General features: G+C 52.7%; 1 protein-coding gene across 1 annotated transcript in view; it reads left to right on the top strand.

Annotated features, from left to right (window-relative positions):
• The window catches only part of HK1 (hexokinase 1), a 64,104-nt gene that overhangs the window by 35,494 nt on the left and 6,700 nt on the right, over positions 1 to 21,910 (top strand). Inside the window, exons 5-15 of the mRNA XM_006099966.3 lie at positions 2,017 to 2,112; positions 2,950 to 3,049; positions 3,162 to 3,345; positions 4,864 to 5,019; positions 7,756 to 7,989; positions 10,253 to 10,557; positions 13,114 to 13,262; positions 13,561 to 13,680; positions 14,993 to 15,088; positions 16,761 to 16,860; positions 20,011 to 20,194. Coding sequence (XP_006100028.1) covers positions 2,017 to 2,112; positions 2,950 to 3,049; positions 3,162 to 3,345; positions 4,864 to 5,019; positions 7,756 to 7,989; positions 10,253 to 10,557; positions 13,114 to 13,262; positions 13,561 to 13,680; positions 14,993 to 15,088; positions 16,761 to 16,860; positions 20,011 to 20,194 — 1,724 coding nt within the window. The remainder of the gene's footprint in view (positions 1 to 2,016; positions 2,113 to 2,949; positions 3,050 to 3,161; positions 3,346 to 4,863; positions 5,020 to 7,755; positions 7,990 to 10,252; positions 10,558 to 13,113; positions 13,263 to 13,560; positions 13,681 to 14,992; positions 15,089 to 16,760; positions 16,861 to 20,010; positions 20,195 to 21,910) is intronic.

Raw genomic sequence — 21,910 nt, 5'->3', positions numbered from 1 at the left:
CATGCACACATACTCACACACTCACACTCGCACACACATTCACACACACACTCACACACTCACATGCACACATACACACTCACACTCGCACACACATTCACACACACACTCACACACTCACATGCACACATACACACTCACACTCGCACACACATTCACACACACACTCACACACTCACATACACACACACACACTCACACACACACACACTCACATGCACACATACACACTCGCACACACATTCACACACACACATTCACACACACACACACTCACATACACACACACTCTCACACTTACACACACACACACACTCACACATGCAAAGGCCTCTGGGATGTTGCCGTCTCCTCTTCTCTCTCTCTCTGGTCTCTGATATTGCTACACCTCCAAGGTGTTCAGATCACTTTGACCTCCAGGCTGTCTTCCCAAACCTTTCACAAAGCCTGTTGTCGGTATCACATGTCACTGAGACGTGACAGTCACCCTCCTGGGCAGAGACAGTGTGGGACACCCCTTCCCCACTGGGAGAGGAGGGAATGAAGCCACTGTGCTCGATGTCGCTCATGCATTAGCACTACTGACCGAGCGCCATCCCTGTGCTGGCTGGGCTAGGCCCTAGGAGAGCCCGCGAGCAGAGGGTTTGGCCTGCCCCCAGAAGGTACAGTCTTCCAGGAAAGAAGGCATCACAGGCCATGAGATCCTCGCAGGGTGGAGCAGATAAGCCTGGCAGAAGGGCATTGTGGGCAGAGAAGGAGCCAAAGGCGGAGGCCCCATCGGCAGGCCTGGACCCCACCTGGGAGGCTTCCTCAGCTGGGCTGCTACCTGCCAGGACCCGAGTGGATCGCAGGCTCTGATTACACGGCTGCCTGGGACTTCGAGATGGTCCGAATCTAGACTGGCTGCCTTACTCCACAGACAGCACAGTGACCCTCCGAGAGTCACTGCCCCCCAGGAAATGGGCAGACTTGGGGGAATAGGACCCGGTCTCCTGGTTTCCAGCCTCACGTTCTTTCCACAGTACCATGTCCTCGGAGTCTGTTTTTTGGGGGGAAGGCGGGGAGGGGGGGCAGTGAGGGGAAGAACACGTTGTCCAGGGGCTTTTGCAATGCCTGGTTTAGGTGCGGGCTGCTGCTGAGCAAAGAACCACAAATTATCCCAAGTCCTCGCCCTTCCGCACATCCTACGGGCCGTGTGGCTTTCACAGTGAGTGGCTTTTCACAGCCCATGCCACACGCACCCCCCCCCGCCCCCCGCCCCCCAAGCTGGAGGGCCTGAACAGCAGCTCTTCCTTACAGTGATTTTCTCCATTCAGAGAAAACAGTCAAATGGAACAGTCATTTTTCTTTTCTAGTATCTGATTTTTTTTTTAAATACAAAAGCAATTTGTAAAACTGTTGAAGTAATATGAAGAGGTAAAGCAAAAAGTAAAATTCCTACCATTCCACGTTCCCAAGGAAATAACCACTGGATGTGTATCCTTCTTAAGGTTTCTCCATGAATATACACACAGAAATGGGTCATATTGTAGAAATAGTGGGGTCGTTGCTTTCAAATGGGAGTTAAGTTCCAAAGTTGGGAAAGAGACATAAATTATATGCATAGAGTCCACATTTTCCTTAAATCTCCAGCACCTGCCTCTTCGAGCTCATTCGCCAAGAGCTACCGGAGGATTTTCTCTTCTCAGTTTGGCTCTGGCTTTCTTTCCTTGGGGCTGTGGAAGGTGATCCAGGAATAGCTGGATTTCCCTTATTCACTTTTTAAAGGACGCCTGGCTGGGCAGTTGACGTCCATTTGTAACACCACGGTGGCGGCTGCCACCAGAGGAATCCACTGGGTGGAAGGGTGAACAGGAAAGGGGACAGTCTGGTCCTGTTACCCCGTGTGTCTGGAGCCAGCCACTTGGTCCCTCTGGGCGTCTGCTTTGTCACTGTCCTGAGCAGTCTCCCCAAGGGCCTGGGGTGCTGGGGGCCTCCCAGCCTTCTGCGTCCAACCCCATCTGCTCTCCTTTGCAGGGCATTCTGATCACCTGGACAAAGCGATTTAAAGCGAGCGGAGTGGAGGGAGCGGATGTGGTGAAGCTGCTTAACAAAGCCATCAAGAAACGCGGGGTAACTTCTCTCTAGGCCACCTGCCTTGGCCACACGGAGGTGGGGGTGGGGGAGAAATCTGTGTTCTAAAACCACCCTTTTGGGAGTGGGGGAGGCATAGTGCGTGGCCTGAGGCATCACGTGAGAGGTCTTGAAGGCCCAGGAAGAAGCAGGTGGTGCGGGGCTCAGTCAGAAGGTGGGGTGGTTTGACACAGAGCTCTTTGAGGCAGCGGAGGCCGCCTCCTGACAGAGGAGGGCTGGGCCGTGCAGGGAACCGTGTGAGCAGGTGCAGCCTGTGTGGTGGGAAGCAGGGCAGCCAGCACTGGATGTAGTGGGGTGACTGGCAGAGGGCTGTGGCTCTGTGTATAAAATCCACACGGAAAAGAATCTTCAGCCAGATAATCAAGGGGATGGTGCAGTTTCTATAATTTAATCACCGCACTGGGTCCAGTTAATGGGAGTGCCAGCAGGATGAAAGTGGCCCCTCCTCCAGGAGCAACAGCAGTTATGAAAACCACTCTCTTTTTTTGTTTTTTTGGTTAATCCTCATCCAAGGATATTGTCTTCCATTTTTTTTTTTTTTAAGAGAATGGAAGGGAGGGGAGAGACAGAGAGAGAGAAACATGGTTCTGAGAGAGACACATCCATTGGTTGCCTCCTGCATGCACTCCAACCAGGGCCGGGATTGAGCCTGCACCTGAGATACGTGCCCTTGACTGGAATCGAACCCGGGACCCTCCCGTTCGTAGGCCAATGCTCTAACCACAGGAAAAAACTGGCTAGGCCTCTTTCTCTTTAAGGTTGTGACCTCTGCCCCCACGTGTGGGTGGACGGTGACGTCCTGTTATCTGTCCCCAGGACTATGATGCCAACATCGTGGCGGTGGTGAATGACACGGTGGGGACCATGATGACTTGTGGCTATGACGACCAGCATTGTGAAGTCGGCCTCATCATCGGTAACGTCTCCCGTTTCCTCGTCCCTTCCTTCGGCCGCTGTGTCCAGAAGGCACCGCCGCCTCCCGGTGACTTGGTGTGTGGTCACAGCTTCTGCTCTCGTCTCTCTCCAAGGCACCGGCACCAACGCGTGCTACATGGAGGAGCTGAGGCACATCGACCTGGTGGAAGGCGACGAGGGGAGGATGTGCATCAACACCGAGTGGGGAGCCTTTGGGGACGACGGGACCCTGGAAGACATCCGCACGGAGTTCGACCGCGAGATAGACCGGGGGTCTCTCAACCCGGGGAAGCAGCTGTGAGTGCCCCCCACCTTTCCGTACCAGTCATCTGTGTGCCTCAGGACATTTAGCACGAGATTTGGGTGGGAGCCGAAAGGGGCAGAAAGCCCGGTGCCCACAACGCGAAAAGCCCATCAGATTTGCACCGTCTGCCGCTCCTTTGGGGAGATACCCAGCTGCGGAGCCTGCCCTGGCTCCTGCAAGCTCAGGGTCGCACAGAGGCTGTTCCAATAGGTCCTTGGGGTGGCAGGCTGGCATGTAGGACTCAGAAAGGCTCTCTCCTGCCAGGGATCCTCCGCACAGCGTGGCCGGGGCGGTCCTGTCTGGTCCTGTCAGGAGCAGGAACAATGAGAACGGTGTTCTCGGTGCCCATGTTGACGGATGAGGGCGGGCCGGGGCTCAGGTCCAGCGGCATCCTTGGCTTCCGGGCCCGCCTCTGAATGGAACAGGTTGTTTTGCTGTGTCACAGCCAGTGCTGGGCATGCCAGCTGGGCTCTCAGAGGACAGGCCAGCCGCCCGGGCATGGACCTGCCTCTCTGATCTGTTCAGCTCAGGGCTTTCTCCCGGACCCTTGTCATGGCACTGAACCCCCATTTTCAGCAGGCTCTGCCATGCAGCACTGGGCTGCTGCAGTTACAGAGTCCACACCTCCCAGGGGAGGCGAGAGGGGGGTTCACTCTGTATCGGCCTGTGGCTGAATGTGGCCAGAGCAGTGAGATGGCCTGCCCTGGAGTAGAGGGTGAGGTCAGTAGGGGAGAAGTGGGTTCCTCAAAGCAGAGTCTTCTTGGTCCTTTTGGCTGGAGAGGGAGACCTTGAATGCCAGGGAGTGACAGTGACAGGGGTCCCATGGGAATGGCTGCAGCTCAGCCCCGTCATCTACCCAGCATCCCCTCCGAGAAGACATTTACCCTCTGAGTGGGAAACAGAGAGAATGCTGCCTGGCCACCTCCTTCCCACAGGCCTGGGCCATCTCTCCGAGAGAGTGATGAGGATGAAAAGCCACACAGCATCAGCCTGGCTGGTGTGGCTCAGTGGTTGAGCATCGACCTATGAACCAGGAGGTCACGGTTCAATTCCCGGTCAGGGCACATGTCCAGGGTTGCGGGTTCGATCCCCAGTGTGGGGTGTGCAGGAGGCAGCCAGTCAGCGATGCTCTCTTATCATTGATGTTTCTATCTCTCCCTCTCCCTCTCTGAAATAAATTTAAAAAAAATTTTTTTAAGTATAGCATCAAGTTCTGTAAGAGATGAGATTCTGCTCATTTCTAAGTCCTAACGTTTCTGCTAAGTCCTTCTCTGCCTGCCGCTGGGATGCTTTCCTCCGATTAACCACCCTGGGCATGGGTGTGGGGTCTAGATGACCCCCGGGCATCCCCCTGTTGCTTATTCACACGTGTGTGGTCTTGCCTGCCAGCGAGGCTGCGAGCTGGTGAGGGATGGATCCGCATCTCCTGTGTCTGTCCCACTCCCCTGAGTTGCCCAGTGGTGGGTATGTCGGAAGGGCCTAACGAGTGCCTGGGTGCTCTTCTTCTGCAGGTTTGAGAAGATGATCAGTGGCATGTACCTGGGGGAGCTGGTTCGACTGATCCTGGTCAAGATGGCCAAGGAGGGCCTTTTATTTGAAGGGCGGATCACCCCAGAGCTGCTCACCAGAGGGAAGTTTACCACCAGTGACGTGTCAGCCATTGAAAGGTAGGTGCTGTCTCTGAGGCTCTCTGGGGGCCGTGGGGGCTGAAGAGCCACAGGTCCCTTGTTACCGCGTGAGTCCTGGTTTGGTGGGCTTCTCCCTCAAGAGCGCAGGGCTTCCTGGTCCATCTCTCCTCTCTTAGCTGTCCCGCCTGGGCGGTTCTCCCTGCAGGTACCTGGTGTCAGCTCATTAAAGGATGGTAGCCCGGCCGGCGTGGCTCAGTGGTTGAGCATCGACCCGTGAACCAGGAGGTCACAGTTCGATTCCCGGTCAGGGCACATGGCCGGGTTGTGGGCTTGATCCCCAGTAGAGGGTGTGCAAGAGGCAGCTGATCAATGATTCTCTCTCATCAATTATGTTTCTATTCCTCTCTCCCTCTCCCTTCCTCTCTCTGAAATCAATAAAAAGGTTTTTTTAAGAAAAAGAATGTCCTACTCAGCAGCATATCCTTCATGGATGACATAGTTACAGAAGCAGCCCCCTTTTCTCTCCCCTTCCCCCACAAAAGGGTGAGATTAGAGGTGATCCTAGTGGTGAACAAGGAGCTGACCGAGCCCAGGGCCTGGATTTGGAATTCCTCCTTGGGAAATCAGAACCTTCTCCAGACTATGTTCCAAGGAACTGTAGCGACTCAAGATAGTAAGGTGTTCCTTGAAGAAAGGGTTCTGTGGCCAATAGGGTTGGGAAATACTGCATATTTATCCTCTCTTTAGGGATTTACAGTGTCTTATCATATTAAAGAAAACCCAGTTCACTTTGGTTAGCAGTCAGAAGATGTGTTCCCTGGCTCAAGTTTGAGAAACATTGGTTAACACGTGAGACAGGACAGATAGACACAGAAGAACAGAGTCCAGACAGCACCCTGGCTGCTACCTCTTGGCCTCAACATGAGGAACCCCTGCTGTGGTCCTGGAAACGCAGAGAGCCAGTGCTTCATAGCTCCGGTTCCACAGAGGAGATGCGCGTGAGCTGTCTTTGTGGGAAGGAGGCTGATGGAAGTGGAAAGGAGTCTGTCTGGGCCTGCTGTTCTGCCACAGGAAGTACTGGCGTTTGGCCGAGGCGGGATTGGTGCTGAGCTACCGCAAGCAGAGAGCTTGGGACTGTTTCCAGCCAACTGTCCTTCAGGTCTCCTGGTCAGCTGCTGGGAGGGGAGGGACAGGATGCTCATGGCTTGTCTTCAGACTCACTGACAAAGTCAGGAAATGCCTGCCTTCCTCTCGGCCTGTGTCTCGTGTTGGCTTTTTGGTGACCAAGAAACAAAAACCCACTTGAACTCTAGCTCAAGAAAACCTGTATATTGTAATAAAGGCTTTCTTAAAAATGCCTATTAAAGGCATTCTGCAAGGGCAGATGTTAGAAGCATTCTTTTAAAGTCAGGAGTAAGACAGTATCACCCGTTTTTGTTCAACATTGCCCTGGAGTCTTGGCTAGTGTTTAAAGAATAAGAGAGAGCCTGGCCGCCGTGGCTCAGTGGATAGAGCGTTGGCCCTCAGACAGAAGGGACGCAGGTTCGATTACAGTCAAGGGCACCATACCTGGGTTGCAGGCTCGATCCCGGCCGATGTCTCTCTCACATCGATGTTTCTCTCTGTCTCTTCCCCTCCCTTCCACTCTCTCTAAAAATCAATGGAAAAATATCCTCAGGTGAGGATTAACACCAACAACAATAGATAAAAGAATAAGAAAGAGAAAAAGAAATTACAAGCATAAGAATAAAAAAAAAGAGGAGGTAGAATTGTCATAATTTGTAGGTGGTAATTGTCTGTATGAGACACTGAGACATAGCTAGGCAAGTGACTAGGAGAACCGGAGAGGTTAGGAAGGTGTCTGGAGAGAAGATACAAAAGTCAATTGTATTTCTATATATTGGCAATAATGAAAATAGGTATACCGGTATATGTTTAAAATAAATCTTTTATTTTAGAATAATTTTGGATTTACAGAAAAATTGCAAGGCTAGTATAGAATGCTTCCACAATCCCTCACGCAGTTTTCCCATTGTTAACATCTGACTTTGCTATGGTACATTAAAGGGGGGAAAATACACACACACACACACACACACACACACACACACACTAGAGGCCTGATGCACGAAATTCGTGCAAGAGTAGGCCTTCCTTCCTCCAGCTGCCGGCATTGGCTTCCCTCTGGCACCGGGGACCCGGGCTTCCCTCCGGCTGCCAGCAGGCACCCGGGACCCGGGCTTGCCTTGCAGCCCTGGCTTCATCCTGAAGCACGTCCGATCTAATTAGCATATCACACTTTTATTATTATAGATATAAAAAGACACCATCTATAATGGTAACAAAACTGTCAAGTACCTTGGAACGACTTCAACAATAGCTATACAAAGCGGGTGTGCAGAAAATGACTATTTGATTGGAAAGCATCGAGGTAGAATGTGGGAGCAGCAGCTCACAGACTGGGAGACCGGGCGACTCCCCGGGCCCCTGCCTCCGAGCCCCGGGGAGGGAGCAGCTGTCTGTCCACCTGTTCAGCGGCCCTGCGGTCTCGCCTCTCCACTTCTCCCATGTGCATGTCGTCACCCAGCAGAGCACCATTTTTCATAGCCTGACTGGTGTTTCTTGTGGAGGAACCCCTTTTCACGCTCCTTTCCGTCTTCGCACCATGCCGCACACCCCGGGGAATGGCGGGCACCTTCCCAGGACCCTGGGCCCTCCGTGCTCTGCGCTGCCCGGCGAGGTCCCTCACTCACAAGAGGCCCTCTCACTTCACAGGAATAAGGAAGGCCTCAGCAATGCCAAAGACATCCTGACCCGCCTGGGAGTGGAGCCGTCCGATGTCGACTGCGTTGCCGTCCAGCACGTGTGCACCATCGTCTCCTTCCGCTCTGCCAACCTGGTGGCTGCAGCGCTGGGCGCCATCTTGAATCGCCTCCGAGATAACAAGGGCATCCCCAGGCTGCGGACCACGGTTGGTGTCGACGGGTCTCTTTACAAGATGCACCCACAGTGAGTCTGCCCTTTGCTGTCATTGGCATCAGTACCCGTCTGGGCTAAGGACCTGCTCCAGAGGTCGGGCTTTGGCACCCAGTAGGAGGGTTTTTTTTTGACGGATAAGACAATGCTTGGTTCTGGCCAGAAAGGTCAGGGTCGCCCACTTGGAAAGTATCCGGCCCTCAGCCATTTCTCGCTGGTGTTGCTTCTGCCCGGCACTGTCGTCTCTCTCATTTCGTGAGCTTTGTTAGTGATTCCTGCAGCTGCCAGGAACGCCGGGTGGGATGTGTCTGCATCTTCAGTTCTCCTGCTTGTCCTCATGTCATCAGGGACCTTGATCCTCACGGACGCTTGGGTCTTAGGTGCAGCGTCTACATTCCTGATGTAGAAGCTCCTGTGAAAGTCCCGCAGACGTTACCTTTTTAAACGGGCAACGTGCTGACACTTTGCCTCTGAGAGCCAGAGGGAGATGTAGGTTGGAAGCGGTCCCCACGGAGGATGAGGGCCTCGGCCCCGGGCTGCCTTCTTGACTGTAGGACGCCTCAGCTTCCACAGCCCTCGGCGGCCACTAAGAACATGGCTTTCCCCTTCTAAAAGGCCGAAGGTGAAGCCTGAGTCTTTATGCGGAGTTTGAACGATGACTCCCTAGCCCATGACTTCTGTGCGGAATCGCAGGTGCTTTTCCCACGGGACGCGATGTGCAGGTGAAGGGGCCCCGCGGGTAGATGCTCACCTTCACGCCCAGTTCTAGTGCCAGTGAAGCGGAGGCTGGCTTACACGGGAGGAGGTACGTGGTGCTGGGGATAGGCTTTGAGCAAGTTAGATATTATCACCTGTAGGGTCATCGTTTTACTTCTTTGTATTTTTCAAGTCTTTGTGCATTTTTGACATTGAAACGAGCCATCTTGGTGGGGAGTTGGAGAGGATTTCTTAGCAAATTTTTTGACAAGAAAGCTTAGAGATTTGCAACGTGAGGTTTAAAAAGCTTTTTAAATTGTGGTAAAAACACATATAACTCACTCTCTTAACCAGTGTTGAGTGTACAGTTCAGCAGCATGAATTACAGTCACGCTGTGGAGCTGCTGCCACCAGCCAGCCATCTCCAGACTCTTCACTTGCAACATCGCATTTAACCAGTGAACTGCCACGTGTCTGCAACGGAGACCATCCCCGCACGCCCCGCTATTTCGAATTCAATTGCGTCTATAGACGCTTATGGCATACAGAGGGTTAAAAAATAACTGTGGTTAAGTGTTTCTTATCTTAGAAGGAACATATATTCGGTCTAGCCCAGGGGTGGGCAAACTTTTTGACTCGAGGGCCACAATGGGTTCTTAAACTGGACCGGAGGGCCGGAACAAAAGCATGGATGGAGTGTTTGTGTGAACTAATATAAATTCAAAGTAAACATCATTACATAAAAGGGTACGGTCTTTTTTAGTTTTATTCATTTAAAATGGGCCGGATCCGGCCCGCGGGCCGTAGTTTGCCCACGGCTGGTCTAGACACTGGAGATAATTACAAAAGTCACATAGAGCACAGAAGTCGTTTTTAACCCCGCCCCTGGAGTTGACCGCTGTTAGTTTTCGGGGTTCCCGCTTCCCTGTTTCCTTTGGCAGGCAGCCTTCCCCACTTACAACAGACACAGACTCCGAGGAAGTTCTGTGTCCCAGCGAGTCCTGTCCTCAAGTCCTCTTCTAGCCGCTGAACATGCCCAGACCCTGGGGCGGGGGAAAGGACCACGTGCACATAAAAAGCAGGAGTGATCACCCAGCCCTCATCCTCATGCCAGTCACTGATCTAAGCGTTTCATGACCGCCTTTAGTTCCCGCACATCGCTGGCAGCCAGCACTGTCATCCTCTGAACTCCACGTCCGGCGCAGGCCCGCGCTGGAGAAGTGCTAGGGCTCACGCAGGCTCTCTCCCCGTGTGACACGCCAGCTCTGGGCTCTGAGCACTATGCTGTCTCTCCTGGAAACTCAGAGTTGTCGTGGTGGAGGACAGAATCCGCTGTGGACCCTGAATTTCCATATCCGATGCTCGTGTAATAATGAGAATCCTCTCCTTGTTGTGTGTGACTATGAGTGATTTTGTCTTTCTTTTCCGCTTGTCCGTGTTTAACTTTTCTACAGTGGGTGTGTATGACTTGTATAATGAGAAGAGCAAGCGTAGAAAATGGAATTAAAGTGTGAGAAAAGAAAGAGAGGGGGTACCGGAGGTTCCTGAGAGATGGCTCAGTTCAGCTCTTGTGCCCCCTCCGCGCCCCCCTCCCCTCCAGATATTCTCGACGTTTCCACAAGACCCTGAGGCGCCTGGTGCCCGACTGCGACGTGCGTTTCCTCCTCTCGGAGAGTGGCAGCGGCAAGGGGGCGGCCATGGTGACCGCGGTGGCCTACCGCCTGGCTGAGCAGCACCGGCAGATAGAGGAGACCCTGGCGCACTTCCGCCTCACCAGGGAGATGCTGCTGGAGGTGAAGAAGAGGATGCGGACCGAGATGGAGATGGGGCTGAAGAAGAAGACCAACGATAAGGCCGTGGTGAAGATGCTGCCCTCCTTCGTCCGCAGCACTCCGGATGGGACCGGTGAGGCCTCTGCTGGGGCCCACGTGCCCTCCTGCCTCTCACACCAATGACCAAGGCACAGTGGGCAGCAGGGCGGTTGGCTTCTCCGGTGGATGCATTGGCACTGGGGTTGCATGGTTTTGGCTAGAGCCAGAAACTCACTCTCTTTTTCATTTTTATCGCTCACTTGCCCGTGTGTGACTCAGGGCCGTGGACTTCCCTGGTCGGGTCTCCTGGGCAGGCGCCTTCTCTAAAACCACAGCCTGCTGGGAATTACACAGTGTTCTTCCCAGAACGGAGCTGGGCAAACCCTGCTCCCCGAGATGCTATAGGTTGTCTCACAAACACGGTAAACGGGTAGGATAAACACCCACGCACCCCTCCCAAGCCCTGATGGCGTGCATGAGGCAGACAGGCCCAGGGGTTGTCACACCCAGGCAGGTTGAGAGCAGCGGTCAGCCCTTAACGCTGACCTTGCTGGCTGTCGTCGGAGCTGACCACTGTGGGGACTCCAAAGGGCTTCTCGGGTGGGTCCATGGAGTGATGAATGTGCGTGACATGAAGATGTCCCACGTGTAAGTGATTTTATGTCGTTGCATTGGAGACCACTCTGAACCTCGTGTCTTAACACAGCAACCATTCATTATTGCCTGTGAGTCTGTGGGTCAGCAGTTTATGGTGGCCCATCTGGGCCAGGCTCGGCTGATCTTTGCTGGACTCGCTCATGTGTCCGCAGTCACTGGTGGGTCAGCTGAGGGGCCTCCCTCACCTGTGGAGCAGTTGGTTAGCAGCAGCTGGGGTGCAGGAGAGCCTGGCCACGTGTCTCACCCTCCAGTGGGCCACAGGGCTTGTTTACATGGTAGCGGCAGGGTCCACAAGGGAGAGGGAAGACTTTGAAGCTTCTTGGAGGCCTGAGCTGGGAGTGGCTCAGCTTGGCTTCTGCCACACTGTTGGCCAAAGCAAGTCATTGGCCAGGCCAGATACCAGGGGAGGAATAATAGACTCTACCTTTTAATGGGAAGAACTGCAGTCACTTTGCAAAGAAGCATGTGGACAGGGAGGGGAATGATGGTGGCCATGTGTGCAAGCACCGTACACACTGACAAATGTTACTAATCTTCGTATGAGGTTTCCCATAATTAGGTTGTTGCCAGGCTTTTCAGTAACCCTGGTGAAGTTTGTGGTGAAGATTGGTTCCTCTCTGGGGCCTTTTGTCCTTCTAGTGTGGCTCACAGGTTGTGGTGGTCAGTGAGTGAGTGGCCAACCCTCTCTGAGCCTGAGCTGTGTCCTGGAGGAGAGACTTGTAGCTTCTCCCCTTTATTTAATACTAGAGGCCCGGTGCACAAAAATTTGTGCACTCAGGAGGGTCCCTCAGCCCGGCCTGTGCCCTCTCGCAGTCTGGGACCCCTCAGGGAATGACCACCTGCTGGCTTAGGCCTGCTCCCCAGGGGATTGGGCCTAAGGTGGCAGTCAGACATTCCTCTGGCAGCCCGGCAGCCCTCGGGGGATGTCCACTTGCCAGCGGGGAGCAGGCCTAAGCTGCAGTAGGACATCCTTAGCGCTGCTGAGGAGGTGAGAGAGGCTCCCACCACCACCGCTGTACTGGCAGCCATCAGCCTGGCTTGTGACTGAGCAGAGCTCCCTCTGTGGGAGTGCACTGACCACCAGGGGGCAGCTCCTGCATTGAGCGTCTGCCCCCTGGTGGTCAGTGTGTGTCATAGTGACCAGTCATTCCCAGTCGCTCTGCTGTTAGGGTCAGTTTGCATATTACCCTTTTACTATATAGGATAGAGGCCTGGTACATGGGTGGGGGCCAGCTGGTTTGCCCTGAAGGGTGTCCAGGATCAGGGTGGGGGTCCCGCTGGGGTGCCTAGCCAGCCTGGGTGAAGGGCTGATGGCTGTTTGCAGGCTGGTCACACCCCCTTCAGGGTGGGGGTCCCCACTGGGGTGCCTGGCCAGTCTGAGTGAGGGGCTGAGGGCCGTTTTCAGGCTGGCCAAGCCCCCCCGGCGATGGAAGCTCCCAGTCTCTCCTGTTTTTCTTCTTTCTTTTTTTTTAATTCTGGGATTTATTTACCTTCTATAATTGAAACTTTGTAGCCTTGAGAGGAGCTCAGAGCTGGCCAGGGTGGGCGGGAGGGAAGCTTGGCTTCCTCCATTGCCAGGGGCAACCCAAGCCTCCTGCTCACTCCAGCTCCGTGGCCACGGCCGGCTGAAAGCAGGTATCTGGGTTTTATTTACCTTCTATCATTGAAACTTTGTTGCTTTGAGTGGAGCTCAGAGCCTGACGTGGCAAGCGGGAAGCTTGGCTTCCTTCATCATTGGGGCAACCAAGCCTCCTGCTTGCTCCAGCTCCGTGGCTGCCGGCTGCCATCTTGGTCGGGTTAATTTGCATATAGTCGCTCTGATTGGCTGGTGGGCATGGCTTAAGGTGTAGCAAAGGTACGGTCAATTTGCATCTTTGTCTTTTATTAGTGTAGATGGGGGTTTCCCCCTTGAAAGCCTGGAGTCTTAGGGTCACTGGCTGCCAGGAGGCACTTGGCTGTTTCCTGAGATTCTTTCTGTTCTTGACTACGACAGAGAATGGTGACTTCTTGGCCCTGGATCTTGGAGGGACGAATTTCCGCGTCCTGCTGGTGAAAATCCGTAGTGGGAAAAAGAGGACGGTGGAGATGCACAACAAGATCTATGCCATTCCCATCGAAATCATGCAGGGCACTGGGGAGGAGGTGAGGCGGTTTTGCTTTCTACACCACCATGGTGTGTATGTGTCACACAGCCGGTGGCAGTGGTGGTCCCCAACACCTGCCATGTGATGCCTGCAGCCGGGCAGGTGTCCTTGTGGCCCGAAAGCAGCAGGCACTTTCAGCCACGCTGGGCTTACGATGCTCAGGGGATCCCGGAGAGGGGGGCGTGCTCTGATGTGTCAGGGTGAATGTCTGTGTGTGTGTCCGTGTACATTTGTACGAGTGCATTGAAAGTATGAAACCAGAGAACGCACATGTGATCCGCTCTTTCCTCCTCAAGCTGTTTGACCACATTGTCTCCTGCATCTCCGACTTCCTGGACTACATGGGGATCAAAGGCCCCCGAATGCCTCTGGGCTTCACCTTCTCGTTTCCTTGCAAGCAGATGAGCTTGGATGCGGTGAGTCAGGCACGGGACAGCGCTGACCGTCCGGTGGCCAGTGCGAGCTGGCTCTGGGGCCCTCCTCCGGCCTCACTGTCATTCCTCAATGTCCGCACAGCCCCTATGGCACAGTCGCTGGGTGACCCAGGCTCTATGCCACACCCTCCAGGACATCTTCAGACTCTTATCAGTTAAAGCATTTACCTCCACGGGGAAGTATTTTGTCCTTCAGACAAGAAGAACCGCACCCTCCTCCTTGTTCCCTGTTCCTCCTAGTGTTGTCCGACTGTAGCACTTCCTACAGTTATTAGTGTTTGTGTCTTTCTGCTGTGTTTATGCTTCTTGAGTGAGGACCTCTGTTTCCCACATGCCTAGCACAGAGAGCTCTCAGAAGAAATACTTGATGAATGTTCAGTAAGTGGGATGGAAAGGGGTTTAAGGCCACCGACTGCATGGGTCAGTGCTGAGCACCTGCTGAGTACTAATGACTGGGTGGAGCTGAAGAGCACAGTGTCTGTCCTCAGGGAGCCTGCATTCCCGAGGAGCCGGCCTCCCAGAGCCCAGCACTGTGCTAGGGGCGGTCAGTAGGTTGGCCATGTTCTGTGCAGAGGGAAGCTATTTTGCAGCGTCACGGAGGCAAGACCAAGCCTGCCTTGCAGAAGGAGCCACAGTGCCTCTGTGTGTCACAGGTGATGCGTGGCCAGGTTGGAGGCCCTGGAGGGGACCTTACATCACTCTTGGCCTTGGGTCAGGCTTGGAAGCGTATGGTTGGCAGAACCAGGGAAGCTGGTCGGGCACCTGCCTCTGGGAGCCAGTTAATGCAGTGACAGTGCTGACTTGGGGTTTTTCTCCTCTTAAGGCCTGTTAGGTGCCAGCAGTTGGATCTGTATAAGCTTGTTTTTTGCAGTTCACTTACACACCCACCAGCTGCATCGCTGCAGTCCAATCGGTTTTACTTTAGGTAGTAATAGTGCTACTAAAAACGTGCATTTCTCCACTTAGGTTGTTGGCAGACTGTTCTTCAGGGGAACTAGTTGGTTAACATTCTATGCCTCAGTTTCTCCATCTGTGAAATGGGGATTGTAAACTGACCGCTGTGAGGATGGTGAGGAGGAGTCGGGCCTGTGCAGGACTATTAGTATTTTATTAGTTTGTGCCTCCATTTTTTCAGCATAGTCTCGCTGTACATTCTCAGCAGATGTTTACTCAGGAAGGAATGGGGTTTTGTGTGTAAATTCTCAGCACATAGTGACTCAGGAAGGAAAGGAATTGTGTGTTCTGCCCATAGAGGCTGATTTCACGGACTCTCCCTGTGCCTTTCCTGTTTCAGGGAATCTTGATCACCTGGACGAAGGGGTTTAAGGCCACCGACTGCGTGGGGCACGACGTAGCCACCTTACTGCGGGAAGCAGTAAAAAGGAGAGAGGTAACTATTGCAAAGATGTTTTTAAACATTTTTATTGTGCTTTTGGGTTATAAGAATCCTACTTGCTGATCATAAAGAATTCAAACAACCCAGAGGCACATGACCTGGGTAGAAGGTTCCCCCAACAGTCGGCAGTAAAACGGAGGTGAACAGTTTTGAGTTGTTAAAGGATAGTTTGCTTAAAAAGGTAAAATCACAACTCTCCTACAAAGAGCCTGGCACTATTGTCAGACCTGGTGTCCTCCTGTTGGACACAACAGTCTCACAGAACACAAGCATCATCGCAGCCTCTGGTGACCGCCACGGGACCGGGCAGCATGGGCGTGTACCTCCATCACGGCAAGCTCAGCACACACGCAAAGAGCTGCCCTGCTTCCCCCACAGCATCCAACCCAGACCAAAGCCCCCTTCTCTGACCCCTCCCTGAAGCCATCCACCGAGGCTCAGATCCTAGAAGAAGGGCTAACATGCTGAGACGCCCCACGGACGGTGTTCTCCCGGGTCGCAACCAGCCAGGAGTGTAGCTCTGTTGCACTACAGCTGTTTCTGTTGGCCTCTGGCTAGAGAACATTGACACAATAGAAAATGAAAAATTCCAGAGATTTTATTTAACTCGTTAATTAATCAGGGAATCAGTAAGATGTTAAAAAACACACACACCAGTTTAAACATTTCCAGCTTAAAAGAGCAGACAAATAAATACCTAGATGACCAGGAAGACTGAAGTGAATAGGTTTGAAGGAGGGACCGGTTGCACCTGAAGGGTATGCTAGCCAGCAGCTGGTATGTCACTGAAAAGAAACCCAGTAATCTATTTTTGCCCATTTCACAACTCCATGTTAGTGTTCCCCCAACTTACTTTCCATGCATATACCAACACACATTTTTTTAAAGTTGTAATCACACCATATAGGCTACATAACAAGTTGCTTTTCTAAATTTAACAGGAAGCAGGCATCTTTTCATGTCACTACATGTAGACCAGCCTCACTCCTTTTCTTGGCTGCATCGGGCCTATTTTCTTGACCACTGTGGGGACTCTGAGGGGCTTCTCGTGTGGGTCCTTGGAGGAATGAATGTGTGTGACGTGACTATGTCCCACGTGTAAGTGACTTTATATTGTAGCATTGGAAACCACTCTAAACCTAGTGACTTAACACAGCAAGTCCCAGTTCTTCGAGACCATGGTTCCCACAGCTCCTTTTGATCTGTTTCTGAGTTGTTTCTTGTTCTGGCTCAGGCAAGTCATGCAGTAAATACCCTTGTCCATGTACCTTTGTGTACCTGCATGGCTGTTTCTGAAAGACAGATTCTGAGAAGTGGGTTTGGTCTTTGCATTTTGCCCTCTGAAAGGCTATAAGGCTTTAAACTCTAAGAGCAAGAGCTTTTGGGCGAAGTCTCTGGCAGCCTTTTATCCGTTCAACAATTCCGCCTAGGCCACCTCTCTAATAATACTTCCTTTCTGTAGATCTTAAACTGTAGCTACATCATTAATAGGAGGCGTTCAGTCAGGGAAGGAGCATTAGAGTGCCTTTTATGGGCTGGCGAGAAAACTGTTTCAGATGATGCCCCAGGAGCGTTCGGACTGCGGTGCAGCCCAGTGAGCCTGGGAATTCCGGCCAGGCAGGGCGTCCCTCCCTAAAGCTCACGCCCTGTCCGTTTCTCTCCCCAGGAATTTGATCTGGACGTGGTGGCTGTGGTCAATGACACGGTGGGCACCATGATGACTTGTGCTTATGAGGAGCCCACCTGTGAGATTGGACTCATCGTAGGTGGGTGTCCTGGAAGGTCTCTCTCCTCGGGGCAAGGAAGGCTGGGTTTTCCTGTTTAGTGAGGCCTTGAACCGCAGCTCAGCCCTTGGTGGGAGACAGTACCTGTCAGTCCTGTCCCCTTACCACCTCCAGAGTTGTATCCTTGACCGAGGCTACAGAGCCCTGCAGGGGCTCCCTCCCCAGCACCTACCACGTTGATAGTGACCAGACCGTCAAGAGCAGAGCTTTCCAGGGATGAGGCCTCACGTGGCTCATGTGGCCGGGCGGACAGGGTGGGAGCCCGGGAGCTGGTATGGAGAAGCTCCAGGCAGGGGTTGCCAGCCTGTGGCTGGGAAGGAAGAGACGGGCTCCTCAGGCCTGACCGTGGGAAAGAGCTGGAGAGTAGTCTTGGGTGCCAGCAGCCCCTGCTTGTGAGCAGTCCCAGCCCCTGAAGCGGGTTGAGAAGGGTTATCTGCTGGCTTTGCAGGTTGTCCCCTTATAGCCCAAGCACATTAGGGGCTTGGGCCTCAAGAGCACTGGTTCCGGAAGCATACTGACTTGGGCTGTGGGAAAACCGCTTGTCTAATTGGACCTGCTCCTGGTGTCAGGGGGTGCTGGGAAAAGAACCCTGTTTCTTAGGTGCACCTGGCTGCGTGGGCCTTTCACTGAGTGCTGGGATAAAGCTGGGATAAAGCCCAGCCGGCGGCCGTGTGGTGCCAGGAAGGCCTTTTTATTTGCTAAACCACGTTGGGCCCTATGGAAAATCAAAGAAGTAGGGAGCAGCTCCAGGTGGAAGTTTCTGGGGCCTGGCTTTGGGGCTCATTTGTTGTTTCTTCCTTTCTTTTGCAAAGCTCTCTCCACCCAGCCCCTCCCTCTCTTCTCTTTATGAATGGACTTGGGCGTGAAATGCAAAGCCAGAGTGACACAGCACATTCTCCACTTCCTGGTCAGGCCTCACCTTCCTGCCTCACCTTCCTGCCTGGGTGTCAGGGCAGCTCAGTTAGCTGTTCCTGGCACGAGAGGCGGGTGGGGTGGGGGTGGGGGTTCTCCACAGCCCCAGCTGCCTGCAAAGCCACATTTTACATTTTACTTCCCTGCTCATCGATCTCTCTGCTCAGAACTCCCAGGGGCAGAAAGTATGATTTTCATGCTCTGGTTTTCTTTGCACCCACTTCCATTTCTCAGTTTTACATTTTAGGTGAAAGGAAGCTGAGAAAACAAAAACAATCCCGTTACACAGCCAGAGGCTTGTGAATTCTGCTTCAGCTTCTTTAACGGGTTTGGCAACGACCAAAGCCCTTTTGGTCTAGCCCAGTGGTCGGCAAACTGCGGCTCGCGAGCCACATGCAGCTTTTTGGCCCCTTGAGTGTGGCTCTTCCTAAGCCTTAGGAGTACCCTAATTAAGTTAATAACAATGTACCTACCTGTATAGTTTAAGTTTAAAAAATTTGGCTCTCAAAAGAAATTTCAGTCGTTGTACTGTTGATATTTGGCTCTGTTGACTAACGAGTTTGCCGACCACTGGCCTAGCCAGAGGGATGCCCTTGCGTTCCCTCATGTTGAAAGTCCACCTGTGTCTGCATTCTGCCTGGTTGATGGTGCGCCAGGGCCTTGCTACTGAAAGTGTGGTCCATGGGCCAGCAGCCTCGGCACCACCTGTGGGTGTGTCAGAAATGCGGAGTCTCAGGCCCCACCCCAGACCTGAATCGAAATCTGCATCCTCACCAGCAGGCTTTCCAGGCGATTCAGGAGCATATTTAAAATGTCTTCACTAAGGCCTCCTTGGTTACTTGGTTGGGTCGAGGACATGCGTAGAGAGAGGAAGGGAGAGTGAGAGAAAAATAAACATCGGTCCATTGTCTTAACATCGGCACCCCAGTCAGGGATTGAACCAAAACCCAGGTTTGTGTCCTGCCTGGGAATCAAACCGGCAACCTTTTGGTACAAAGGACGATGCTCAACCAACTGAGCCAGTCCAGTTGGTTGGTTTTTAAATTTCCAGTCCATTCACTGAGACAAAGCCAGTGACCACAAGCTTGGATATCATGGCAATTAAAACTCTGTGAAAGTTTTCAATGACTTCCTCTCAATTTCTCTACTTAACTCCTCATGGATGAGAACAGCAAACAGTTTGTGTCCCACTGGGTCCTTGGGGGGCTACAGTCTGAGTTGCCTGCTCTGGGGCAGTTCAAGGATGGATATCAGGCTCCTGAGCCCCTGGAATCTTTAGGTCATATTGTGTGTGTCCAGTGTGTGGGGCACCCAGGGACAAGGTCCTCAGGAGAATCGTCAGGTTTTCAAAAAGGTCTGTGATACCAAAATGGTGAGGAATCATCACGTTAGAAAGACACCTTGAAATGCTCAGGACAGTGTCCTTCAGTGCCTCCCTGTGGGCTTCATTCTGGAACACGTAGGAGAGGTTATTGAGCAGCCGTGGTCCATGACCATCCTTGATAAGAAAAGATAAGTGGCCCTAGCCGATTTGGCTCTGGATAGAGCATTGGTCTTCTGGTTGAAGGGTCCCGGGTTCGATTCTGGTCAAGGACATGTACCTCGGTTGTAGGCTCAATCCTGGCCGGGTCAGAGCACATGCCGGAGGTAACCAGTCAATGTGTCTCTCTCACATTGATGTCTCTCTCTCTCTGCCTCTCCCCCTTCCTTCCACTCTCTCTAAAAGTCTATGGAAAAATATCCTCGGATGAGGATTAACAACAACAAAACAACAAAAGAATAGTAGACAACCCCCTAATATTGTGTGTATGTGCGCGCGTGTGTGTGTGTGTGTGTGTGTGTGCGTGTGTGTGTGTGTGTGTGTGTGTGTGCGTGTGTGTGTGTGTGTGTGTGTGTGTGTGTGTAAAAAGAGGATAAATGTCCACCATTGAAGATACATCCCTTTATTGTATCCCTTCATCTTCTATTAAAATGAATACAGCCCTGCCTGGACAGGAAACAGAGGAGGCTCCTGGCATTGATGTCCTCATACAAAGCGAGTTGATCAAATGCTCTCTGGGTGGCTTAGATCTGACTCTCCTTTTATATTTTGAGATTTTTCTGGAAAACTTTGGGAAAGTGACGCTATTACTTTGCTCATCTCAAAAACTCACTCCTATCTGGAACCCCAGGCCCCGGGCCTAGTTGCCTGGCCAATTACCTCCCCCTGGTGTGTTGCAGGGACTGGCAGCAATGCCTGCTACATGGAAGAGATGAAGAACGTGGAGATGCTGGAGGGGAACGTGGGGCGGATGTGTATCAACATGGAGTGGGGCGCTTTTGGGGACAACGGGTGTCTGGATGATATCAGAACAGAATACGACGTCCTGGTGGATGAAAACTCCCTGAACGCTGGCAAACAGAGGTAATTCTGCTTGTGGGAGGAGACGCATAAGGGGGTCGGGACAGGGAGGACGTTCTGCCTGTTACAGTCAAAGGTGCTTCTAGGAAGAGTGGGGTCTACGCAGAGGCTTGGAGACCGGTCCCTCCCTCCCTCGGGTGTCCTCCTGACCTTGGCTTTTGGCCCCAGGAGAGCAGGAGCGGGGGATGGGCCCCCAACATGGTACAAGAGGGCCCTGGTTGATGTCCTCTCCAGGTGCCGCTTCCCATTAGTGACCGTGTTCATCCTGGAGCGTTCTAGCCTTCCTCTTGGTCAGTAGGTTTTGTCTTGTTTAGTGGAAGTAGAGCACTTGACCTGTAGCTGTCAAAGGGCCAGGGAAGTTCAGACCTGCCAGTGGGGTGGGGGTGGGGCGGAGTGGGGGCCTTCTGGTCAGGGGTGAGGCCGAGGCGCAGTGCAATTCATCCTTCCTGTAGGGGACCTCCTGCACCTCCTAGTGGCTGTTTGGAGCTTTTCAGCTTGGCTCTCAGGAGCCCTCCCTGAGATGGCAGTGCCCCCAGCGTAGAGACCAGTGACTTATGTCTCAGTTCTGAGGATTCAGGCCACCCTCTGCCATCAGCAGGATGTATGGGTCTAAGCTGTGTCCGCAGGAGCAGACAGAAGGGCTGGGTAGTACCTCCCAAATATAAGTTGTTCTCTAGGCCACCCTCAGATTTCTGCCTTTTCCAAAGACCACCTATGCTATTATTGTTTTTCTGTAATTCAGCCTTTACTTAAACATAATGAGGGAGGGGGAAAAAATCCCAGAAAACTCAATATTACCATAAACAGATGGTAATCATAAAGTGAAAAACGTTATTTAATTCTAGCTGCTGTTGCCTACCAAAGGCTCTAAACGAAGACCCCTTTGCTAAAAAGAGAGGCCAGCAGGGGTTGGAAGGGGTGAAAGCCATATCGGCCCCTAAAGGGGCTGAGAAGGTCTCCTTGATGGAATGAAAGGACTGGACGGGACCTGGTCATAACAGCACCAGTGCTTGGTTTTTGTGTGTTTTTCCCTGTGGACCACCTGAAACCTGGAGTACGCAGATTACTCTTCCCAGAGTATCCAGACTTCCCAGCTTGGAGATGCTGGGGTTGGGTGTGTGTCATGGACGCATTTAAATCCTCTGTCATTTCTTGAGGCCCTTGAGCGTGGAGAAGGCAGGAAATAAAACCCCAGGAGCAGCGGTAGGGAGTGCTGTGCCGCCTGAATCCTCCAGCCAGCATGGTGTCATCGGGTCTGCCGGTGCTTGACCAAGCACTCTGGGTTTTTGCAGAACCTTCCAACACTCTAGGAGGAAGTTTCCCCTTATTGTCTTCTTGTCCCTTTAAGACTCAGCCGTTTGCTTATTGTGCAGATGTTCGTTGAGCACTTGACAGAGAGCCTAGCGCTGTGCTGTGCTAGGCGCTTGGAGTCAGAGCTGAACAAGGCACACATTGTCCACCTCCTCTAGGCTCTGGCTGCACGGATGATGAATGTCAGCGGAACTGTGATCTTGTGAAGTACAGCGGAGGGGGAGGTAGAAGAGATCTCCTGGGACACACTGGATACTGAGGTAGACCGGCGGAATAGGTGCGTCCCAGATTCTCATACCGTTCGCATCCGCATAAAAGTTCACCGTGAGGATTGGGTTAGCAGAGAGGTGGGATAAAGTCTTATTCATCCTCGATCCTAGCGACATGAAAAAACTAAAATTTTAAAAC

This window comes from Myotis lucifugus, unplaced genomic scaffold (assembly GCF_000147115.1).
Source record: "Myotis lucifugus unplaced genomic scaffold, Myoluc2.0 scaffold_292, whole genome shotgun sequence".
Classification (NCBI taxonomy): Eukaryota; Metazoa; Chordata; class Mammalia; order Chiroptera; family Vespertilionidae; genus Myotis; species Myotis lucifugus.
The sequence above is the reverse complement of the archived record's forward strand: the minus strand, read 5'-3'. Positions and strand labels throughout refer to the sequence as shown.